Source organism: Eretmochelys imbricata, chromosome 6, assembly GCF_965152235.1.
Source record: "Eretmochelys imbricata isolate rEreImb1 chromosome 6, rEreImb1.hap1, whole genome shotgun sequence".
Classification (NCBI taxonomy): domain Eukaryota; kingdom Metazoa; phylum Chordata; order Testudines; family Cheloniidae; genus Eretmochelys; species Eretmochelys imbricata.
Genome location: NC_135577.1, coordinates 64,810,436 through 64,836,641, shown reverse-complemented (window position 1 = coordinate 64,836,641; position 26,206 = coordinate 64,810,436). Strand labels below are relative to the sequence as shown.

The window sequence follows — 26,206 nt, the reverse complement described above, 5'->3', positions numbered from 1 at the left end:
GCAGGCAGGGGTGTCCAAAGTGGGTGCTTGTCAAAGCCAGCTTCTCCCGTAAGTCCTGACATGTCACATCTTCCAGAAGCATGACCACCCCAACCAGTAACCACAGGCAACCTTGTAGAACTGGCTAATTCTCAATGTGAAGCAAAAACAACAGTGCTGGTTTTTTGCTTCTTTTTCACCACACAGTTGCCTTAACTTTTTTTAAAACTATTCTTCCTTCTGATGTTAAAGATATCAGAGTCCTCCCGCTCTTCTCTTAGCTAGAGGACCTTGATCAGAACTTTGGAGAACATTATCAGGGATAAAAAGAAAAGGAGTACTTGTGGCACCTTAGAGACTAACGAATTTATTTGAGCATGAGCTTTCGTGAGCTACAGCTCACTTCATCAGATGCATACCGTGGAAACTGCAGCAGACTTTATATATACACAGAGAATATGAAACAATACCTCCTCCCACCCCACTGTCCTGCTGGTAATAGCTTATCTAAAAGCCATTTCCAGCACAAATCCAGGTTTTCTCACCCTCCACCCCCCCACACAAATTCACTCTCCTGCTGGTGATAGCCCATCCAAAGTGACAACTCTTTACACAATGTGCATGATAATGAAGTTAGGCCATTTCCTGCACAAATCCAGGTTCTCTCACTCCCTCACCCCCCTCCAAAAACCCACCCCCATACACACAAAAACTCACTCTCCTGCTGGTAATAGCTCATCCAAACTGGCCACTCTCCAAGTTTAAATCCAAGTTAAACCAGAACATCGGGGGGGGGGGGTAGGAAAAAACAAGAGGAAATAGACTACCTTGCATAATGACTTAGCCACTCCCAGTCTCTATTTAAGCCTAAATTAATAGTATCCAATTTGCAAATGAATTCCAATTCAGCAGTTTCTCGCTGGAGTCTGGATTTGAAGTTTTTTTGTTTTAAGATAGCGACCTTCATGTCTGTGATTGCGTGACCAGAGAGATTGAAGTGTTCTCCGACTGGTTTATGAATGTTATAATTCTTGACATCTGATTTGTGTCCATTTATTCTTTTACGTAGAGACTGTCCAGTTTGACCAATGTACATGGCAGAGGGGCATTGCTGGCACATGATGGCATAAATCACATTGGTGGATGTGCAGGTGAACGAGCCTCTGATAGTGTGGCTGATGTTATTAGGCCCTATGATGGTGTCCCCTGAATAGATATGTGGGCACAATTGGCAACGGGCTTTGTTGCAAGGATAAGTTCCTGGGTTAGTGGTTCTGTTGCGTGGTATGTTGAACAAGGCTGACATCAGAGCTGCAGCTCTCTCCCCTTAACTGGAGAGGCAATGCTGATTAACAATCAGAACTCTCATTCCACTCTCAGTTGTGGGAAGGGCCAGGATAAAGCTTTGTGCAGCATCCCTCTTCAGATTCACCTGGGTCCTTCAGCACAAGAGACCCTGCAAATATAAAACCCATGCAGATTTGTTTTAATTAATTGATACACTCTACCTTTAAGATATGAGAGGCTTGGCTTGTCCAGTTTTCTAAGGACAGCCTTGTCCTTTAATGTCCTATAATTAAAAAGAAATTGTGGTGCCCCCCTGCCTCATAACAAATGACTATTCAGTATAAATAAGTTCCTATTTACTTCTAATTATTGACCTGTATCTCCTGTCCTCACAAGGTATGTCTAGATCCACCAGAATCCTATGTCCATGCCCCTTGACTTGTAAGCTACAAAATTAGAACCCGCAGCCAAAGCCACACGTAGGCCACTCCAGAGCAGAGAGAGAATGCACCAGAACCCAAATGGCAGTTCCTTTTCAAGCGATGTAAAAACCACACGACAATCCACTCCTCTCTTGGGAAGGCAGGTGGCTGAATGCAGCGTTGGTATAACTACACATCTTCTGAGAACAAGAGTTATGGGGAATTCCCATTTCATTTCTCCAAGTGGTATAAGTTGTAATAGAGCCACTCTCTTGGGGAATAAAGAGCTGAAGAGATATTCTCAACTCAAACAGGTAACAATTACTTATCCACTGGAGCTGAATAACTTGTGCTCAAGTTATCTTCCCAAGACCTGAAAGCCAAGACCTACTGAATATCAAGACTGGTGGAGAAGGGACTTTTACCCTCTCTTAACTTTTTTCTTAGGTAAGAGAAAATTGCTCTCAAGCCTTTAATCCCAACGTAAGAGAGGAAAAACTCCTCTTAGGATATACTTTTCAATTACTACTTCAACTTGAATTAAAGCATATGGTGAAACATTCTGTCACTGTAAGGGAGAGGTGGTCTCTCCCTCTCCATTAGTAATATGTATCACGTATCCATTCCCTAGCACACAAGCACAGGTTGATAATAATTAACTCTGGTGATGGCCCCAGCCCAGCTCACAGGACTCAAGGCCAAAGGGATTTGTCCCCATATTCACTCCACCAACAAAGCCAGCATTGAAACACCGTTTGTCCACTACTCCCACAACGATCTTTGTACTTCTTGTATACCACCCCTTCTGCATCCAGCACCCCTATCTTGAGTTTGTCCACAAGGCTCCAGGGGCAGGGTTAAGGCCCCTGACAAGCCAACAAAGGCTTGCAGAATAGTTGTAAGACTCCAACAAGCATTCCAAAGCTTGCAGGCGGTAGCTGTTTGGGGTGCGAATGAGCCTCTTAAGGGCCGTAGAAGGGGAGAAATGCCTCCCATTCTGCTGTCCCCCAGGCTACCCTTCTCCATTTCCCCTCGCTCTGGTGCACACCGCTTCCTCTCTTTTCCATTGCCCTTTGTTCTGCTGACACCATTCATGTTCCCCTTTTCTGCTGCTCTCCTAACCTATGTGCAGGGTTGTCTCTAGCTATTCTGGGGCCCTATGCAGGCCCCCCACGGGGCGTGGGGGGGGGCAGGCCTCCCCTAGAGTGGGGGAGCTGGCCCCAGACCTCCGTAGGGTGGAGGCTGGTTTGGGGGACAAGGGGGAACCACCCCCCAGCACTCACCGGCAGCGCAGCTGGGGCCAGGTCGCTGCACTTCCCGCCGCCGGTGAGTACAGGCCCAGCCCTGCTGTAGTCCTCAGGGGAGTGGGGGTGGGTCTGGGGTGGATCAGGGGCAGGAAGAGGCAGGGAAGGGGTGGGAGCCATGGGGAAGAGGCAGAGCAAAGGCTGGAGCAACTCACAGCTGTGCAGGGCACCAGGAAACTTGATGCCCCAAATTTCCTGGTGCCCTACACAGCTGCATACTTTGCGTATGGATAAGGATGGCCCTGCCTATGTGTTCTAACCAGTCCTACCACCACATACATCTCTTAAGAGTCACCTAGAAAGTGAACACCTTAAGAAGCCCAAAGAATGGGGCCACTGGGGCTAGCAGGTCATCTTGGGTGCAGGGTGGGGTGAAGGGGACACTGAACAGCAGGGAGGCATATCCAGGCACATCCCAAACTCTCTCAGCTAAGTTCAGGGGAAAAATAAATCTTAGCAGTGTTTAAATGTGGTAACTTTTTATTTTTGAAAATGTCTTAATAAACTCAGCTTGTCTGATCCAATTTTGTTAGAAAAATTCTCTTTTGACCCTTGGCAAGTCTGCTTAGCAATTGGTTTATACTTTAATGTCTGTCTCTGCAAGGGAAAGGGCTAAAAACATCCACTAAAATAATAAATATAAGCACTTAAGGGTAGGATTTGCAAATGTGCTCTCCTTTGGTCTAACTGCTCCCACTGATGTCAGGGATAGCACTCCCACTGACTTCAATGGGAGCAGAGTTAGGCCAATGCTGAGTGCTTCTGACAATCACACCCGACAGCTCCTGTAGCCATGTGGAGTCCTGTTTTAAGTTCCCTGGCGTCAGTGAGCCATTATTACATGACTCTTTAAAATGGTAATAACTTTTCAAATTAGAAGTCTAATAAATTACTGCTCAGTGCTGTGCACTAGATTTCAACTAGATGAGTCCAGTAAGCTACATTTAATCTCTTTCCTTCTTCTTCTTCTTTTGCTATAAAGTGGTAAAAGAAATTGGACTTTTTAAACTCTGGTGAACAGCTCTGTGTTTAGGGTGTCATAATACTGAAAGCCATTGTCCAATACAATTAAATTTGGTAGGTACCTTAGCACCAAACCTAAACTACTAAATTTGAGGAAGATTTTCCTTTGGTAGTGTATTTTCCCCCCCTTGGGCAAGGCTTGGGGAAGGGGCAAATCTGTTTTATTAAAGAGTTGTTGTTAAGATCCCACTTCTCCCCACAGTTTACATTTTTAACTTTTGGGATTAAGAAGTTTTTCAATGTGCAAATTTTAAAAATCTTCTCAACAAAGAACAGTCTCGTGGAACTGTCCCAACTCAAAGACAGCTATTGAGTACATTCATTAAATAATGAAAAATTATGTGTGTGTCAGCACAGAGAGATCACTTGGAGCCCCTATCCCTGACTGGGGCCCCTAGGCTCTGCCACTATACAGCTAAGTAATAAATAACAACAACAACAGGATGAAATACACACTTCTGCTGATATACAAAATCCCTATCCCACACCATATTAAAGAGAGAGAGAGAAAGAACTGTGTTTATGCTGCATTTTTTCTAATTAAAAACTCAGTGCAAATGGCATATGTCTCACCTGAAGGATTTTACTCTAATCTGGAAACTGGCTCAAAGATAAATACAGTCGTACATTTATGTAAATAAGCCTCTCATTGACACCTTTGTCTTTTTATGTAGATGCCAGTGAAACATACCTGAAATGACTTACTATTGCTCATCTTGTTCCAGTCAAGAGTGAAGAACTTTCACCTTGTAACACATACAGTAGAGGCAATGGATTTGGAATGCCAGATCCAAAAGCCATCAAATCTGGAAAAATGGCATCCGTTTATATGAAACACTGAAATCCTTCATGCCGCATGTGGGATATATTATCTCATAGAATCATAGAATATCAGGGTTGGAAGGGACCTCAGGAGGTCATCTAGTCCAATCCCCTGCTCAAAGCAGGACCAATCCTCAACTAAATCATCCCAGCCAGGGCTTTGTCAAGCCTGACCTTAAAAACTTCAAAGGAAGGAGATTCCACCACCTCCCCAGGTAACGCATTCCAGTGTTTCACCACCCTCCTAGTGAAAAAGTTTTTCCTAATATCCAACCTAAACCTCCCCCACTGCAACTTGAGACCATTACTCCTTGTTCTGTCATCTTCAACCACTGAGAATAGTCTAGATCCATCCTCTTTGGAACCCCCCTTCAGGTAGTTGAAAGCAGCTATCAAATCCCCCCTCATTCTTCTCTTCCGCAGACTAAACAATCCCAGTTCCCTCAGCCTCTCCTCATAAGTCATGTGTTCAAGGTCCCCTAATCATTTTTGTTGTCCTCTGCTGGATGCTTTCCAATTTTTCCACATACTTCTTGTAGTGTGGGGCCCAAAACTGGACACAGTACTCCAGATGAGGCCTCACCAATGTCAAATAGAGGGGAACGATCACATCCCTCGATCTGCTGGCTATGCCCCTACTTATACATCCCAAAATGCCATTGGCCTTCTTGGTAACAAGGGCACACTGTTGACTCATATCCAGCTTCTTGTCCACTGTAACCCCTAGGTCCTTTTCTGCACAACTGCTGCCTAGCCATTCGGTCCCTAGTCTGTAGCGGTGCATTGGATTCTTCCGTCCTAAGTGCAGGACTCTGCACTTGTCCTTGTTCAGCCTCATCAGATTTCTTTTGGCCCAATCCTCTAATTTGTCTAGGTCCCTCTGTATCCTATCCCTACCCTCCAGTGAATCTACCACTCCTCCTAGTTTAGTGTCATCTGCAAACTTGCTGCGGGTGCAATCCACACCATCCTCCAGATCATTATTGAAGATATTGAACAAAACCGGCCTGAGGACCAACCCTTGGGGCACTCCGCTTGATACCGACTGCCAACTCATGGTTATCGGGGGAGGTCCCGGACGACTGGAAAAAGGCTAATGTAGTGCCCATCTTTTAAAAAGGGAAGGAGGAGGATCCGGGCAACTACAGGCCAGTCAGCCTCACCTCAGTCCCTGGAAAAATCATAGAGCAGGTCCTCAAAGAATCAATTCTGAAGCACTTAGAGGAGAGGAAAGTGACCAGGAACAATCAGCATGGATTCACCAAGGGACAGTCATGCCTGACTAATCTATTTGCCTTCTATGTCGAGATAACTGGCTCTGTGGATGAGGGGAAAGCAGTGGATGTGTTATTCCTTGACTTTAGCAAAGCTTTTGATACAGTTTCCCATAGTATTCTTGCCAGCAAGTTAAAGAAGTTTTTCATAGAACTATGGATAATCAAAAGTATGCCTAAATTCCAGCTGAGAGATGTCAATCAAATGATTTGCATGACAGATGTCAAAATTAAATCAATGGCATCTGCGAGTGCTTGTCACCTTTGTAAATCAGGTCCTTAACCTTTCTGTGCCCCTGGTTTCTCAACTATAAAATAGAATGATATTTACCATCTTTGTAAAGCATTTTCTGAGATCTTCATGCAAATATGTAAGTGCAAAGCATCATTATGTTAGCAATAAGCAAATACTGAAGCACCTAAAACTTATTGCCTTCTGGAATTATTCCTCCACTAACCACTGCACAGTGCCAATAATAATCTACCATGATCAGGTAACAATAAAATTACAGATTGAACTTCAACTGATACATCCTGAGACAGTAAGAGTATGTCTACACAGCAAGTAGACACCCGCGGCTGGCCCATGCCAGCTGACTCAGGCTTGCAGGGCTTGGGCTGCGGGGCTGTTCCATTGCTGTATGTCATCTGGGCTCAGGCTGGGCTCCAGGCTCTAGGACTCTGTGATGTGTGGGAGGGTCCTAGAGCTCAGGCTCCAGCCCAAGGCCAGGTGTCTACACTGCAGTGAAACAGTCCCACAACTCCAGCTCAAGTCAGCTGGCATGGGCCAGCCGCAGGTGTCTACTTGCTGTGTAGACATACCCTTAGGTTCCTGGTTTAATGCTCTGTTAAATGCCAATTAGTTCCAGCTAACGTGATAACAGCCCCCTATTTTCAAATTTTTGACACATAAACTATTGCTTTCTGATTAGTGGCCAAGTGACCTTTCAGATAGAAATTTGTCCATGCAACAATGTGCATAAAACATTCCCTTTGGCATTGTAGAGAAGCTGACATTCACATTCTCCTTCAGTAAGCCATGCCACAACCACGGATGCCTGAGATAATACTTGTAGGCCAATGGCATACAGATTTTCTGGTCTGTTCCAGCACAAATGGAACAGATTCCAATGATAGCAGGCCCATGGAGAGTCCTCTTGAACAGGAAGTATTTTAAAATGTTAATTAAAACATATTAGATAACATGTTTTGAAGCATGACCTATTTTCCTAGCCTAGCCATGACCTTAGAAAGGAAGGATGGCTTTGCAATCCAGGCACTGGACTGAGCCTCAGGCAAGTTGAGTCCTGTTGCTGGTTCTGCAACAGCACTGAATTCCAGTGCGAACCCAGGCAAGCCACTTAACCTCAGCTCCTCATCTGTAAGGTGAGGAGATGAATACTTCCTTTCCCCTACTCTTTGTCTGCTTTGTCCATGTAGATTGTAAATTGGTGGGCGGGGGTGGGGGCGCAGAGGCTCTCTTTTGCACATACAGCGCCTAGTACAAGGGGGTCCCCAGTCTCGATGCTTAAAAAAAATCTCTATTAAAAAGGGATCCAAGTGAGATTCCCAGATACACAAAAAACACAACTGAACATGAAGACTATACACAAATAAGCCACACAAGTATGTGGGAAATATGAATATATATATAAATTTGCTTACAGATCGCCTATTTTGTCATTTTTATTTCTAAGATTTATTTTTCACACCATCAATCCAAACTTTTTTTATATGCTACTAACGTTTCCAGTGATGATGACCTGGAGTTTACCTGGAAGAAAAATACTAAACAATTGATACCTTTAGATAAAAGAAAATTCTGATCCAAAATTTAAAAATCTTTTCCACTGAGACTCAGCTGCCTTAGTCAGGTCTGGAAAGATGTGAATCTTTTGCTCTGATATTTCAAAATACCCTTCCGCTTCCATGCTTCATAATTCTGTCCTTGTTACAGAGAATTATAAAAGCCACAACAAAAGCTCTACACCACTTTGGAGAGTTAGGCATAGCAGAGAGAGACATAATTTAGTGGAATTCTGAAGTATTACAGGAGAGCAAGATATGATGATGTAATGTGGATTCCAAACACTTAATCTGTCACAAGACGCAGTCAGGATGTGCTGGTGCACCTAATAAATGAAAATTGCACATGGTAGCATTATGTTCCAAGAGCTCAATTTTGCTGTTACACTAGTTAGGGAGTTTTTAAACTGTCATTCTGCAGCCCTGGAATTCTGTTTTCCAATACGGGTGAAGATTCTGCCACAGATTTTCTTTTTAATTAAAATCTCTACATTTTAAATGAAATGATTCAATGTTAAAATTCCACTGAACCAAACGGAAGAAACTGCGCTATAAACACTAAGTAAGATTGTGTGTTGTGTCTCTAGGAGTTGCAGCACGCATGAGAGAAGCCCGGGAGATGGAAGGCACAAGGGTGGTTTAGGTTACCTTTGTGCCCTCTGGAGTCTGGGCTGGTGAGGGGTCAGATTGACACACATGGGGTGGCTACTCTACATTATGTCAGACTCTTATGGGAAGATCTGCACCCCAGAATCTCTGTAAGAGCATGCAGTTTGGGAACGCCATTCCAACACACAGTCATGTCCCTAGCACATTTTTACCCTGGAGGCTGGTGAGGTGGTTTGCACTGGGCCGCCTAAAGTAGCCCCATGCAGTGCCTGTGCTGAAGAATTCTCCCCCAGCTGACTGCAAGGAATCCCTCCCTCTGTGTAATGTAATTGTGGAGGATGACTTATAGGAAATTTGACATGGTGTTGTCACTGGTTAGCAGCTCAAAGAGTATCCAATGCAGTAGCTGCAAGGAGAATGTAAAGGAGAAGAAAAGGTTAGAGAATCTAAGTGCCCTCTTCTCCTTCAGGAGACAGTGATGTCATCTTTTTATCCATTCCTGCCCCTAATTCATAAGGTCTCCTAGCAGACATTTAGAAGAGAGGAATGATATACAACAATCCAATCCCCTTTAAAGCTTAATATGACAGTATAACTCTTTAACAAAAAAAGGAGGAAACGGAGATGAGTTGGGACAAATTGAGAGGACTAAATCCCCATTAACTAAGACACAAAGATTCAAAATGGTAAGAGGATTCATCGAAAGGAGTCCCGGGATATCCTATGCCTCAAAAGATGTCCACTCAGCATGTTCTATGGTGGAGAGCTCTTAACACCTGCTGCATTGATGACTTTACCGGAGGGGAAAAGGAGGAAGCCGTCTCAGCAGAGCTATCTCCCAGCAGGCACGCCCCAAGCACAGCCACTCATTCCAGCCTACAGGTTTCCTTTTCGGCTCACTGCTCAGCTCTCTTTGGATGCAGTTTGGAGCACGAGGAAGTTAGCTACAAAACTAGTTTAATGACAAGCTTAGGTGACCTAAGTAGACCAGCAAGTTTTCACTACTACTCTATGTGGTTGTGTTTAATCTGTAGTATGTAGTGTAAATATGGTTTATTGGTTATTTTCATTTACAATTACTTTAAATGGACTATCTCTAGCATACACAGTACTGTCAGATGCAACACACGTGCATCCAGGAGATTGTTTTTTGCAAAGTTAACTCAAGTTATAATTTGATTGTTGCCCCAAACTTGAGTCCCATCCACACACAAAAACCCTTAACTCAAGTCTGGTGGCTTGTACAGGGGGGGTATAGCCTAAAGCTTCAGTTAACACAACTCAGCAGATGCTAAAACAACTGCACTGCAGGGTGGACACAGACTAGCGCCCCGGGAGTGCTGCTAATGCACCAGCGCCTTCCCACAATTCCCCCCATGTTCCCAGAAAAGACAAGCAGCTTCTCCCATAATGCACTTGGAAAGAATTCCTCAAGCAGATCAGTTTACTGCAGCGCAAAGAACCATGGGATATGGCCCTCAAAGTGCTACTGCCTGCCACACAAGTGAGTGCAGCACCAGGGCAGCCCTGGCAACTCAAGTGTTATTTCAATGTGGCCACTCTGATGCAAGCTAGGCTACTGTAAGAGACGTAACTCAAATGCAGATAACTTGAATTAACTCTGCAGCAAAGACGTACTCTAAGACGATATAAAAGCCTGTATTATATTGTTTGAGAAATAGTATGTGATCACGTAATTAATTACCATGTTGTTGTGCTATATAGGTATGCCATGGGTTAGACAAGGTTACACATATAACTTCAACGTTCCTAATTGGAGTGCTTTACCATCTTTACAATTCTCTAATGAAATTTCTTAAGAAAAATAGATGTAAAAAAGAAACTCTATTATATGGAATTAGTTGGCTGGAACACCCCATCTCATTCACTTTCCAGAGAGCCCCTCTCCTGTAAGCTAAGCCTTAGGAGCCATGCACTCGTCTCTTTACGAAATGCACAAGCCTTACTGCATTCATTGTGCCATTCACTAGATTTTTCACCATTCACTTAAGTTAGCCAGGCACTTTGAGGTGAGTGAGAAAACTCCATTCAGAACATTCTGCACATGGACAAAGTGCAATTTTCAATGATTCATAACTGAGTCTATCAAAAAGAACTTTTATGGGAACACTCAATATCACCTCTCCTCAATAAGAGCTCTTTCCCCAGCCAAGCTTCAACCCACAGCTGTTTCGACAAAAGGCCTGTTCAAAAAAAGGTTTAATTTGTATTGCTTTAATAGTAAGGAAAATATATTCCCCCATTTTCCCAGTGCCCCAAAATAACGTTTGTTTTATTATTAACTTATTTATTATTATTATTATTATGAAAAAATATAGTCACCTGCACAGAGAGACAAGACTGGAAACGTTCAGCTCAAAAGGTGACAAATTTGGGAAGTTATAAGAGATTGAAAACAAGGGGCTGGTAATGGAAAATTTCAGGCAGCTCTAACAGAGTGGTCACTATTGGCCCTCATATAATTAAATGAGAAAGTACGGCTTTAACCCAAAGAGCTCAGAGACTTTTTGGAGGCCAAGTATCCAGAGAGTCAAATCTTATAACCAAGAGCCCCTCCACAACACACCAGGAAAGTCTAACATTGCCTCTTCAGGTTGACTAGAACCATTTCTCTGCAGACAGCGAGCCCTCTCCTCTTTTCTTTCAAGTCAGAAAGTAGGACGTAGCTAAGAAACAGACACATCTGCCAGATTTGCATTACCCAATTCAAAAGAGCAGAAAGGACCCCTCTATAAGCAGTCAAGAGAAGGCAATTCCAAAAGGAACACACAGCTGCCTATCCAACGGCTAGGTTCAATCGGCACTGGAAAATTGCCCATGCTCTGAAACCACATTTCACACCATGGGCAATTTCTCTGCATGAATGGGGCCCTGAAGACCTCTCTCTCTCATTTTTATGTATACACATACGTGAGCACACACACACGTCTCACTGTCTAAATAACAGCATACAACGACAAGCACAATCTGGCCTCGTGAGCATCAGTGGGGAATGGCCAGGCTCTAATCCCTCTTTTCCTTTTTTGGATTAAAAAAAAAACAAACAAATAAACAAAAACCCAAAAACAAAAAAGGTGCTCACAAAAGTGAAAGTGTGATCTATACTAGTGAATGGTAGAGACCAGCAGGCAGCGTGTAAGCTTTACCAGTCAATCCTCAACTGTCAGCCCTCTTGAATGCAGTCCTTGGCTTTTCACACAGCTCTGTCAAAGCACTTCATTCCTGACCTGCAGCAGCCTCTGCTATTCTGCTGCTGAGACACCATCTGCCGCCCCCACCCCCAGCTTTACTAGTGCACCTCCATTCTGATTTGCAGCGCTTTCAATATTATGGTCGCTCAGGCTTACAACAATTATACTAGATGATGTAGTAGTTTGGGATGCGAACACACCAATAACCTGATAAGAGCTGCTCGAAATCTGGAATTTCTGTTCAACAGGAAATTCCAGCATTTCAAAATCTGTTTTCATTCAAATCAGAACAAAAAAAAATTCTCATGAAATGAATTTTTTTGAAAACAATTCATTTCAGGTCAATCGCAATGTTCCATTTTGAGAAAACTGAAACATTGCTTTCCGACTTTGTCTGTTTTTAAATTACAATTTATCATATAAAATAAATATTGAAACAAAAAGTCATTTCTAAACAAAAAATCAAAATGTTCCATTCTGAGAAGGTTGAAATGTTTCAGTTATATCAAAATACTTTTCCAGCTCTTGTTTTTCAAAAGGAAATTTAGTCAAAATAAACATGTTCCAAAGGAAAGTTTTGATTTCAATGAAACAGCATTTTCCAATGCAAAAACATCCTGCTGGAAAAATGCTGACCAGCTCTAACCTTGCTGGAGCATGCACTGGAAATGCTCAGACAAACAGCATCTAAGATGACAGCACATACAGCTGAGCCACTCTCATGCCATCCAACACAGGTTCACCTATTAGCCAGCCCTGTAAAGCTCCTTTCACCTGAAGATCTCAAAGCACTTAAAAAACATTCATGAACTAAGCCTCACAACAGCTCCATTTTACAGATGGGAAAATTGAGGCATTACCCATTGTCACAGACCGAGTCTGCACTTCAACCAGGAACAGAAGCAAGGTCTCCTGATTCCCAGTCCCGTGCCTTAACCACAAAACCATCCTGCATTTCTACCTAACTGAGGTACAGGTTAAGAATGATCAATTCACACCTTATCACACTTCATGGCATGAAAGCCAACGAGGAGGAAGGAGAAAAACAATGGAAGATTTGTTTGAAGCAGTGAAAGGAAGGGAAGTGCAAGAGAATAAAGCCAGCCAGAGAAGAGGGAAAGGATTACCAAGTTAGAACCAACTAGACCCTGGGACATGTAGAACTTCTTAGAAGATGGGATCTAGAGAGGCTCCTATGGTGTGAAGGTATTTTGCAGCAGTTCCCAGGACAAACAGAAACAGGCCGAGTCAGCCTCTCCTTTAGAAAGTTATTTTATCCATTATGAGGGTAGATGCTAGTTCCAACCACTGAATTTACTTCCTATCTGATACGGCAGCTCAGTTCCATAGAGAAAGACACAGACAAAAATAATAACAGTAAGCAAATGGCCAGAATATTTTTTCATCCTCAACACAATTGACTCTGTTTCTTTTACTCCCTTTCTGCTGGGCTGTGTTTTGCCAGCAAGGATAATTAAGTCATATTTCAGAGCAGGAAAGCTCCTCAACACTGACAACCACAATACAGCTCAGTTAAAATGGAAAGAGTGATTTTTTTTTCCTGTCCTGACTTCATCTTCAGGCATATGGCAGTTCATATTCTCCTCAAGTGAGCATCAAGAGACAGGATCCAGGCTTCACTTTGCAGTGCCTGCAAGCAGATCTGGTATTACAGTATTACATGTAATGACTACGCTATTGCAGGCTCCTTTAAAAGAGCCAAGGATTTGAGAATCCTCCCCTTCGCCTATGCTCCATCCAATCAGGATTGTAAGGCAAACTGGAAAGCTCCCTGACTCCATGTGTGCAGGTGTATTACCAGGTTTTAGTACTATGATCTCTGATGGGGGCCATTTTGCAGACTGAGGCAAAGACCATCGGGAGAGCCTCACTTGGGAAGTGGCTGTGTATTATTGAAGCACAAGCTACCTAAACTTTGGAGCAAGTAATGGATGTGTTCCCTACCCCATATGCTCCCACCGATTTAGGTGGAAAGGGTCAGAGCAGGGATTATCTTTCTGTTCTGTGTTCATACAGCACTTAGCATGAAGGGGTCCTGGTCCTTGGCTCATGCTCCTAGACACTGCCAAAATATAAATAATAAGTAGAATGTGGGATTAATTTAAGGAGCACCTCACCTTTGGCCTCACCAAAAAATCATGCCACAGGCAGAGCAGCACACTTTTCAAGAACAGAATATTTGTAGAACCACCTAGCCACTTGAATTCAGAATTAAGGTACTGAGGGAAGCCCTCAGACACAGCTGACAGGATTTTTTACATTTTTGTGATGGGTTTGTTTTGTTTATTTTACTTTAATTTTTTAAGCCCCATGTATACCACTGGAACAAATTAAATATGAAATCATTTGCTGCCATTTAGGCAAATAGCATTTCCACAGTTCCAAAATGTAAGCACTGTAAATAAAATATAAAGCTGTCAAACTCTTACAGAATCTTTCTTGTGCAGTAACACTCCCAGAGACGCATTTATCAACCATGCTTATTCTACGGAGCTGGCATAGCCCACTCACCTGTGGTTTGTGAGAAACATCCAAAGGACAGCAGAAACCACAAACATTGTGGGCCTTGCCGCAACAGGAATATATACAACAAACCTTAAGTGTTAGAGGCCTTGTCCCCTGGAGTGAATATCTGCCTACAATAAACCACAGACTTCATGGGCCTTCCCATGAGGTAACAATTTTCAACCACCTCTGAAAAGAAGCCAACTACCTTTGGGATGAAATGCAACACTTATAGATCTGCAGGACAGAAAATGTAGTATATTTTATCCAGTTGAAAACACAAGGAGAATTTAATTACACAGATAGATTTAGTGTTCTGCAGAAATTTCTAGTACCTCTACTCTTGCAAAAGATGCCATAAAAACATTAATGACTAGCCCTGCTCAGGGACACATTTTCACATCTCACCAACATCACTGGACTGAGCTCTGCAAGCTTAGAAAAATGGGTCCTTCAGCCAAGGGAGTCAAAGTTCTGGGAATGGAAGACTGGTAAGGAAACTACCTTGAACAAAGACTATAGCTTGTTTAAGTCAGGTCTTAGCCATTAGAAAGTGTATTTGATTTTATCTGTTTGTAATCCTTTCTAACTTTAGTTCTTCTACTTGGTATCACTTATCCTATGTCCTTTTGTTTGTTTGTTTTACAATAAACCAAGTCAGTGCTGTACTTGAAGGGAAGGGTTTATTTACCCCAGTTAATTTAATAAGCTGTGATGTTCTTTTAGAATCATAGAATATCAGAGTTGGAAGGGACCTCAGGAGCTCATCTAGTCCAACACCCTGCTTAAAGCAGGGCCAATCCCCAACTTTGTCTCTTTAAAGGTGCAAACGGACCTTATTATTCCTCTGAGTGTTCTAGGAGAGGGCTGGACACTGCAGAGCACATGGATTTGGGAAAATTTAGTATTGGGGGTGTGACAGGGTCGGGCCAGATGGCTACAGTAGAGTAATAGAAGGCAGATATATTAGCCCCAGGTTAAGTAGGTCCCTTTTCCCTGGGTAAGGTAACGGGAAAGATTCCAGAACAATCAGGAACCTTCTGGAGACAATTAAGACAGGCTGATTAGAACACCTGCAGTCAATCAAGAAGCTGCTAGAATCAATTAAGGCAGGCTAATCAGGGCACCTGGGTTTAAAAAGGAGCTCACTTCAGTTTGTGGTGCATGTGAAAGGAGCTGGGAGCAAGAGATGCTAGGAGCTGAGAGTGAGAACGTGGACTGTTGGAGGACTGAGGAGTACAAGCATTATCAGACACCAGGAGGAAGGTCCTATGGTGAGAATAAAGGTGTTGGGAGGAGGCCATGGGGAAGTAGCCCAGTGAGTTGTAGCTGCCCTGGGCTGGAACCCAGAGTAGAGGGCGGGCCCGGGTTCCCCCCAAACCTCCCAACTCTTGGTCAGACGCAGGACGAGTCAAACTGGACTGTGGGTTCACGAAAACGGCCAAACTGAGAGCTGCCGTGAAGCTCCAAGGCGAGCAAATCCGCCAATAAGCACAAGACCCACCAAGGTAGAGGAGGAACTTTGTCACAGGGGGGCAGTGGGGTCCTTTTGCCAGGTGTTACCAGAGTGGGACTGTGGTATTGTAGGCAGGCTGCTGGGGTCAGAGCAAGGAACCAGGGCTGCTTAACTCACCGACACTCAGTGCAGGCTTGTTTGCTAGCTGGAAGCGTCCAGACAAGAGAGCTTTGGCAGCACAGCATTTGGAGACACTCAGGGCTATAGGGCAGGCGGTGATACAACCTCTCACATGTCTGGATTGCACCCCAGAACGTGACAGTACCTCCATCAGCAGCACAATACCTCTTCCTGCGCTGGGACATTGGTCCCATCCAGTATGCAAGGGAAGAGCAAAACCTACTTAATCACCAACACAACTTCACGTGGCATCTGGATTTTCCATGAGGGTTTCCCATTAGCATTTTGCTTTTCCAGAGGGGTCTCCCAACCAAGTATTAAACAGGATAGACCAGCGGTGTAGAGGTTTAAAAAAAAAAAAAAGTGGGTGAAGATTAATAAATTTTTTGGCACTCCAGACTTGGCTGTGGTAAATACCATATTCCCCAAACAAGAAGTCGGTAAACTCTGTTTACACACACTTATCCTCAGCTATACTACCGGAGTAAACCCAAAGAAAGGGAAAATGCTCTTTTGATCCTACTGGTATCCAGGGAAGAATCCCCTTCCTCATATCCAGATGATACAGGAATTCTGTGAAGGACACTAGCAGAACTGTGGGCAACAGTGTTAGCAACAGTATGGACAGATCAGTTTACGTTCACCCAGGATTTGGACTCTAGGGATGGTTCTCATAAAGTCCTATGCCTTCTGGTGAACCAGCTATAAGAAGGGAAGAATTTGAGATCCGAACTATAGGTCTCCATCAAAGCAGGCCAGGTTCTAGAATGCAGAATCTGTGAAGGTATGCAGGTACTAGCCGAACAACTCCTCCTGCAAGACAGTCCTGCATTCTAGCACGAGGAAGAGCCCAAGAACTCTGCAACATTCCTCTTTCCTTTAGTGATGCAGGAGGAGAAATCATTTCCTGTGGGGGAAAAAGTCATTTTAAGAAAAACATCAATAGTTCACAATACACTGAATATTATGAGGCGTTCAAAGGTTTGCCCAAAAGCCTGAACTGCTTTGGACTCTCTCCGAATCCAGAGTCTGATCACCTACTTTGTAGAGCACATCTTATACAAAAATACAAATTCAATGAGCAGCCTTTAAGAGATCAAACAGTCTAGCGGGGACTGCCACTTTATGATCATGTACAGATGAAAATCAATTTGTATCGACCCAGCGGGGTAGAAGAAGAAACTTGGTTAAATTCTTAAACTGGAACACCAAGGCAAATTATTGACTATGGGACGGTCAGTCACAAATTAGCTAGGAAGAGTAAAATTCTACAGAAACCAGATTTCCCCCAGCTCAAGAGGACGCTTTTATGAGCTGTGATATATCTTTAATTATTAGGTTCTACCTCCTTAGCAGCACAGCAGGACGTGAAATAAAACCTGTAGATCATGAGTATGGCAAAGTGCCACTACAGAGAGTTTTTTCTCTTGCAGTTATTTTATTTATTTATGTGGAAGCCACCTGTATTCCCATAGCTACAGCACTGAAACTGACAAGAACTGCCTCCAGGCAGGCACACAACCCTAGGGAGCCCAGTGGGATAGAAACCTCTGCAGAACAAAAGAGATCAGCTATTGAACCATGAAAGATGCAGTTTATCTCAGTTGTGAGTGAAATATCATATCTGGTTTTGACAGCAGCAAGTGGGAAGAGGGGGACATAACCATTTCACAGGACTGTCAGGGAGCTCAGGAGCTGGAAACAGCTGATTCAGATGTGTGAAGTGTAATGAGTTTGAGAGTATCAGATCTAGCAGGGAGCTTTTTAAAATGCATATACACACACTCTATTTCCCCAATAATGTGTTAAAAATAAATAAAACTGATTATCGGTAGCGTGGCTAAATTACAGTTAAATCTATCAGGATCTGAAGGGTGTAAGAGGATAGTAAAGGGGAGAGCAGAGAGAATGGTCTTCCAGCTAAAATGCAGGACTGGGAATAAGAAGATCTGTGTCCTTTACCCAACTCTGCCACCGACTCACTATGTGACCTCAGGCAAGTCACTTAACCTCTATGCCTCACTTTCCCCATCTGTAAAATGGGGATAATACTGTTCCCTATCTCACAGTGGGTGGTGAAGCTTAATCCACTAATCTTTGCAGAGTATTTTGAAATCTTCAGATGGAAGGAGAGAAGGATAAAGGATTTGTTAACAAACACCAACAGGGGAGATGTATTATTTAGGCTGGTCAAAATTGATATTGATACAAAATGGAAATGGATACAAAGCCTTATGTCTCAGGCTCTCTTTCTACCACACCAAAGAGTAATGGGATTTTATGGAAGGAAATGTAGACAGAATATTAGACAGTGAGATCTATCAGTTGTAGAATAGTCTCCTAAGGGATGTGAGGGACGTTGCTTAGGATGTATAAAACTGGACAGGACAAGAGAATGGGAGAACAAACCATAGGGAACAATCCTGTACCAGCCCTGCAGGACAGACAAGATCATAGATGCTGGAACCAGGGGTACTGGGGGTGCTACCGCACCCATGGTTTGAAGTGGTTTCCATAATATAGAGGGTTCACTATTTGGTTCAAAGGCTCTCAGCACCTATACAAATCATTCCAGCATCACAAATCATCAAGATCATCCAACAAGTCTTTCCTATCTCAATCTTCAGTAATTCTCTTGGTTTCAGAGTAGCAGCCGTGTTAGTCTGTATCCACAAAAAGAAAAGGAGAACTTGTGGCACCTTAGAGACTAACACATTTAGTCTCTAAGGTGCCACAAGTACTCCTTTTCTTTTTAGTAATTCTCTAGTCAGTGGTCTAGGTGAGCTATTATTACTATGCCTTTTGCATCATCACCACCACCACATGGAGAGACAGCAGTGGGGCTCCATTTTCAAAACTGTGCATCAGCCATGTATCTGACATGCAGGCAGCATTCGCTGCGTGACAACAGGGTCTTTACTCTCCTCAATGGGCTCACGTTTAGGACCACGGATTTTACATGGAATAAATGTACTGGGCAGCTTTCTCAGTCTTTTGGAAAGGGAAGCAAGCGTCCATCACATCTGTGCTAACGGAGATGGAAGAAAAGAGGCGAATGATTAACCCATTGAAATTCAGTGTGTAAGTAGTGCCAAGAACCCTTTGATCACCCATTTTAAAGCTTCTGTGTAAAGGAGACCTATGGGGAGCTGAAGACAACATCCCACTGGGGAGAAAGAGAAAGGAGGGCACATGTATTGGAATGCTGTTTTTCAGAAAAGCCCAAACGCTGCAACAGAGAGAGCCATGTGAGCAACGTGCAGGAGCCCCAGGGCTACTCCTAAAAAAAGTACCACGTTGTTAAACATAAAAAATAAATACCCAGGACTGTGGTATTTGCGCCTTCCTTGAGAGATGAGCAGGGAGTGCTTGTTGGCTCAATTCACCAGCAACCAAGTCCTGGGGCTCAGCTCATCAGATTCTGATTTGTTCTCAGCCTGCAGTTTATTAAAAAAAGAGTGGCCAGAGAGACTATATTTTGGGTGAACTTTTACTCCTCCTCATACTAGTCTGGGTTAATCAAGCTGTGGGTGGGTTACTCCAAGGAGGGTTGGAATTTACCCCCAACCTGTACCTAGGCAGCAGGGCAGCACCTCACTCCTTTCACTGCTGTTCTTTCAGCCTACGAGTCAGTATCATCCACTGCTCTTCTGGACCACTGACATCCGGTAAGGATGGATTCCCACAGTTACCCCAATAACCACTCTGTGCTAGCCTGTTTGGGATTGGTGCAGGGCCCCCTCTACAGCCTCTCTAGGAATGCCATGATCCTCTTCATGCAGCTGTTTCGTTTACACACGCCTCATCGCTACACAGTGGTGCTGATAGCTTTGTGATAACTGCATGGGAGTGAGCTTGCCCCATTGGATTCTGTGGGCTGTATTTAATACTAAATAATAACAGCAACTCAGCCCTGAGCATTTGCCTTTGGCCCTTGGGCTGTATTTTGGTTCCCCCATCCTAGAGGAACAACCACCAGCTATTTGCAGATCCTTTGTGGTCTTTGGAGAGGGAATTTGGAAAGCCAAACACACAGGAGTTGAGCTTTGCCTGTAACTATGGCTAGGTCTACAATGGCAAGTGAAAGAAAACTTTTGTTGTTCAGAGGTGTTAACCCCCGCCCCCGACAGAGAAAAGTTTTGTCGATGATAAGCGTCTGTGTGAACAGTGCTCTGTTGGCCGCTCGTTGTGGGTGGAAGTTTTTTGTCGGCCGGGGAACCGACAAACAGCTGCTAGACTGTGCACCTTGTGGCGGCACGCACAGCTGTGTCGCTAAAAGCTGCATAGTGTAGACATAGCCCATAGCAGATTTTTACTAGTTCATCTCCATGTTTATTTCAAAAGGGGACACAGCTTTGCAGATGATTTCCAAAGCTGACCTAGTCAGTCTTTTCATTTATTTTTTTAAATCTGTTGATTTCAGTGGGATGAAACCAAGGATGACTTTTGACCCAGAGAGGCCAAATTTTTAGAACTTCTGTGCCTAGAACAGGGATTTGAGTGTCCAACATTATCGAATCTCAGGTATTTCTTGGAGACCCATCACTGTAACACCTGACCTCCCGCTAATGATTAGGGTTGATATAGAGATTTCCATAGCAGACTCAAAATTTTAGGCACCCAAGTTTGAAAGTCAGGCTCACATTGGCCATCAGAAGTCAGGCAGTTATTTAGTGGCCTTACTCCCTGCTCATTCTCCATTTAGTTAGCTGTAGATTTTTATTTTCCAACTCAAGAGGGGATAAAAAGAGTCCTGTAAAACCCCCAAAGGCATTTCCATTTTTTAAACATGTCATTCACCTGGGATTTGCAATGGCACAGAGCAGAACTTCTGGACTCACTTGGTCAAAGAAGAGATTTGCAGACAAAAGCAGTACAAAGAGGGTTTTAAAACTGCAAAACAATGTGCTTCCAAAGAATCTTAATACAAGCCCCAAACAAATCTCCAGATGCCAACCACAAAAACCAGAGATACATCTGGATCTGGAGCCAAACTGTGTGGCTTACCTTAACAATTCTATCGTGGGCCAAACCAAAACTGCAGATCCAAACACCCTGGAACTTTGGAAAAGTTAACAGCCAATAGATACACCTGGTAAACAAATAGTGTTGACATTGTTTATTATGCAAAGTAATTAACTCCTAAGGAGACCAGAGCTGACGGCACTACAGACCCAGGAGCACCTGTTTCTCTATATATTAATAGCTTCTGTTCCCACATAAAAGCAACTACAAAGGCACATTTTATATGCCTTGAAAAATTAGAACCTATGCCAAGTGTGCCTAGGACAGAGCCTGCAGGAATGCATGTCAACCACCCTGCTCTCCAGCTTCTCTGCCCACAGATCTTCCCCCTCACACCCCAGACTGGCTCCTTGCTTATTTCTCTGCTTCACCTCCTCCCAGAGCTGTCTCTAGCAATCCAATGAGACTGCTACAAATGGGGCTGACTGCTTGTTATTCACATTCCATCACAGTAAAGTCCCGTTACTCTCTCACTGTGGTGCCAAATCAACAGTAATGCCACTGCAAGGGGTCACATCAGCAAGAATACGGCATTTGATTGGCTTGACTCTCACAGCAGCAGACAGAACATTTTGGAAAGCACACTGTGTATAGAATATATTTGAGAAATGCGGTTACTCAAAAGATCCAACTGCTTCCATTCTCCTGCTTCCTTGTATAAACTGATCATTGCAGGGGTCAGGAAGGAGTATTCCATGTACAGCACTGCACAGTCAGTCAAGTGCATTACATTTCACCTTCCTTTCTCCCATTACCTATTGGCCATTACTGGAGACAAGAATCTGGAGTAGATAGACCAGTATGGTAGCAAATCCTCTGACCCCAATTACTGAGAGGAATGGGGAGGCAGAGAGCGGCATTATCCCGCTCTATTAATGGGCTTGGGACAGAAGCCCAGGTCAGGCTGACCCATACCTATTTTTTTTTAATGACAATGTCTATGGTACTCCACCAGTAATGCCATATTTTAATAATAATGACTCAAAAATGACTAAAGCTCATCATCACACCATTTGTGTATATGTATGAGCATGTGCACTTACATACCACACATTAGTAATATAATAAGACTTGGCACTTCTACAGCATCTTCCCTCTGAGGATTTCAAGGGGCTTTGCAAACATGAAGGCATGAAGCCACACAACCCCTCAGAGAGGTAGCTAAGTTCATATGATTTCCCTCATTTTACAGATGGAGAAACTATGAAACAGGCAAAATGACTTGTCCAAGAGCACACCAGAAATTGGGATCTCTGTGGCCCAGCTAGGAACAGACCCAGGTCTCCTGACTCCTAGCCCTATGCCTTCACCACATGACCTTTCCTGTAGAGTTCCTGGGTTGTAAGGCAATACATGGAAGTCAACCTGGGAAACTCCTTACCAGAGGATGTTGTGAAGGCCAGGACTATAACAGGGGTCAAAAAAGAACTAGATAAGTTCATGGAGGAGAGGTCCATCAATAACTATTAGCCAGGATGGGCAGGGATGGTGTCCCTAGCCTCTGTTTGCCAGAAGCTGGAAGCGAGTGGCAGGGGATGGATCACTTGATGATTGTCTGTTCTGTTCATTCCCTCAGAGGCACCTGGCATTGGCCACTGTCAGAATGCAGGATCCTGGGCTAGATGGATCTTTGGTCTGACCCAGTATGGCTGTTCTTATGTGTTTGTAGGGTTCCCCCCACCCCCTCTTTTTTCTCTCTCCTTCTCCCTCATACACACACACACACACACACCCCACTTGTTAAAGCATCTCTCATTGTAGGATCTCATGGTGTTTTATAAACATTAATAAATTAAGCATCATGACCCCCATGTGATGGTCACAGCCCTATTTTACAGATGGAAAAACTGAGATATTGGCCAAAGTTACAAAGCAAGTCACTAAGAAAAGACAAGAATCCTGGTGTCCAGGCTTCTGCTCTAACTATTAGACCAGGCTGTTTCTGTTCCTTTCCATGTCTGTGCAACCAGATGATTCACAGACAAACATAAACAATGACACATCTCCCAATTTCTGAGTGGTCTTGCCCAGGTTTCCAGTAAGAATGGGCTCAATGAGTTTTTTATTTGGTTACTTGTATTTTTCTTACAGTAAATAGTGGCTTTTTATTTTTACCTTGTAGCCTGAAAGAGGAAAAACCTTCTCCACCTGATAGAGCTGAATGGTTCTTATCATCTCCCCTAATACAGGGAGAGCAGAAGCTCTATTTGACCCCCCTGCCAAACCCCTGGACATCCCCAGGAAAAGTGGAGGACAGGTCTTTTTGATACAGTGCCTCAAATTAGAAATAAAACGGGGGAGGGAGCCAGTCTGGATGTAAGCAGAGATAAACCAGGGCTGCCTACCCCTCCTGTCTCGCTCTGAGCTCAACCGAAATATGAGTCTAACAGTAGAGAGCTTCCTCTGGCTCAATTCAGTTTTAACTTCCAAGCTCGCACGCTCTGCTGTGCTCTCACATTAGGACGTACAACAACTAATGGATGATGCAGCTGAGACCACCAAACCCGCCACATGGCAGTGTGGGTGTTGCAACATTATTCCCCCAGGCCCTGATCCTCACAATCCTTCCAGAGCAAGGATCATGGAGCCCAGGACCTAAGAAACTGTTTTCTGCAAATACAAATCGTTCTGGCCTCATTTAAAACACGCAGCTTGAATACAACCCAACAAGCCTTCACGGCTGTTTCATCCACCCCTTTCTTAGCCAAAAAGGAAATCCAGCTCCCAGCCAGAGAAACAGACCCTGGCCATCCAGTGGACACGACTTTACATTCAGCGCTAGCCTATTTCTCCAAGCCTTTGGGTAGTGCTCCCCAATTGCAAGTGCTGTCATGGTTACAAGCCAGAATGCTAAAATAAATAGAAAGAAACCCATGCACATCTAACACCTCCTCTAATGCATCCCCGCCCCCCCCCCTTCATTCACCAGCCCCCACCAATCTCTGACAAACTAGATGAATGGTCCTGACAACACCTCACCCGGCAGCAGCACCGACGCGCAATGCAATTTCCCCGCAACAACCGCTGCTGAAGAATTAAAATGTAATCCGCTCGGCGAGCGTGTCTCACTCACAATGAGGGGGATGGTCCCATCTTCCCTGTGGCTCTCCAGCCTCGCAGCTGATCTCTGCCCATTCCTGCCGCTGCTGCTAGGGGATCTGCTGGAGGCTGCCGAATGAGGCTTGTTGTCCTGCCATAAGTAATAGAAAGTGCCCAGGATCCAGGCTACAGTCAGGATTGCAATGGCATTAGCCCTGATCCGCCTCATCCCGAAAGCCCCAGTGGAGCCTGGGAGCCAGATAACCTGGAGAAGAGGTTTCCCAGGGATCAGGCAAGGGAAGGGTCCGCGCTCTGTGTGAGGGAGATGGGGAGAGGAGGGTGCTGGTGACAGGATTCGCCCTCTCTCTGTTCGGCCGGCTCTTACCCAGTCACAGCTGTTTGTTTTAGCTCGGCTCTCGCGGCTCAGTCCTGCGGAGCAGAAAAAGAGAGCGAGAGCCTCAGGGTCCTAATGCCCTGCACTCTCCAGCGCACCGCTGGGATCAGGCGCACGCCGGGAGCCGAGCCCCGCGCGCTGCCAGGCCAGCACTGGACTCGCGTGGCGGGAATGGACCCAACGCGCTAATGGGGCGTTTCCAGCCCGAGTTCAGATGATCTCCTCCCCAGCGGCCCCTCTGGAGCTCCTGGAGTGGGCGGGACTGTATAAGGGTTTATTTTAGTGCTGGTGTTTTAGGGGACACGAGAGCTAAGGGTTAATTATCAACCGCAGAAGTGGGAGTGGGGGGGTAGTTTTGCATTTATGGGTACAAGGGCGTACCCTATGATTTGCACAACATCAGGTAACAATCGGCTGGAGAGAAGGTGCCTGGGATCCATTTCAAACATACATCAAGACGAAAAGGAGTACTTGTGGCACCTTAGAGACTAACCAATTTATTTGAGCATGAGCTTTCGTGAGCTACAGCTCACTTCATCGGATGCTCAAATAAATTGGTTAGTCTCTAAGGTGCCACAAGTACTCCTTTTCTTTTTGTGAATACAGACTAACATGGCTGCTACTCTGAAATCATACATCAAGACATTTACCTGGGACCATCACAAATGAAGGGTCTGTGGAGCAGAGGACTCTGTCTCCCCTGGCCTGTGGGTCCAGGTGAAAAGAAGAGAAGAGAACTAACCTAATGTCAAATAGGCTTCTACAGTGTCCTGAAGCGGACCAGTGGTTACAGATGGAATGCCTCTGCCCTCCGTGCCTTTGGCAAGCAATTGTGCTGTCAGTGACTCACACTCCTCTCTCTGAGTCAGAGCTGCCTGAGCACATGCCCAGCATGACGATAGGGGATGCTACACGGCTGGACGTGCTGGCTTTCTGGTGAGACGTGAAGCCAAGGTCTTGAGAACTTGTGGTCTTATGAGTTCCATTGTCCCCTTCGCAAGAGTAGGGATTCAGTCCTCCCATCCTGGTCAGATTCCACTGTGGGCAATTACACTCTGCCTTCCTACATTCCTCTTTCAGTTTCAGCTGGATCCAATATTCTTCTTCAGTCTGTGTACTAAAGCATTGGGTGGTGTTGCTGTGCCCTGTTGCATATCAATTGCTGGACCATCTTTGGCAGATTTTCTTATTGCTAGGTCCTGCAGTTGCAGTTTCAGGTAGCAGACTGATGATCAGAAATGAGTTAAGGGATCTTACCAGGGATTGTGCTATTCACACTGTTTTTATAATATGGAAGAACATTCTTAAGCCTCTGTGGAAGGTACTAGATAGTCTTCTTTGGCAGCCAATTAATAACCACATTCTCTGAGCCCTTCTGGAGTAACCTTTATGGATTGTAAAGTGAACTCTTCAAGACACAGATGAGACAGGAATGTTTATTTCCTCAGAGGGATTAATGAATTTGAGCATCTCTAGAGAAAGGCCAGCCACCCCAACACTGACAGGGAGGAATGTTTGGAACCAGAGAAAGCCATCCAACCCAATACATCTATCCTGGTTTAATTTAGGTTGATTGAACTTTCCTGTTTTTTCCCAGCATACTGCTTAACCTCTCCCCAGAAACAAATAATTTAGATTCTTCAGTCAGCATCCCCAGTAATTGGTTTCTTATGCCGATCATCACTTAAATTGAATGACTCCATCAGAGTACATCTACACTCCTCATCCATCACTTTCACGTCTCCTGATTCTGATCCTCTCCATAAGGTGACCTCTCTGCCTTATCCATCTCTTTCATAATCGCAGAACCTTCCATTAGGTCATCCTGATGTCTCTTCTTTTCCTCCC

General features: G+C 44.3%; 1 protein-coding gene across 1 annotated transcript in view; it reads right to left on the bottom strand.

Annotated features, from left to right (window-relative positions):
• Positions 1-24,193, bottom strand: part of GALNT16 (polypeptide N-acetylgalactosaminyltransferase 16) — a 122,892-nt gene extending 98,699 nt beyond the window's left edge. The window contains exon 1 of the mRNA XM_077820242.1: positions 23,995-24,193. Within this exon, the coding sequence (XP_077676368.1) occupies positions 23,995-24,193 (199 nt within the window). The remainder of the gene's footprint in view (positions 1-23,994) is intronic.
• Positions 24,194-26,206: the final 2,013 nt, after the last annotated feature.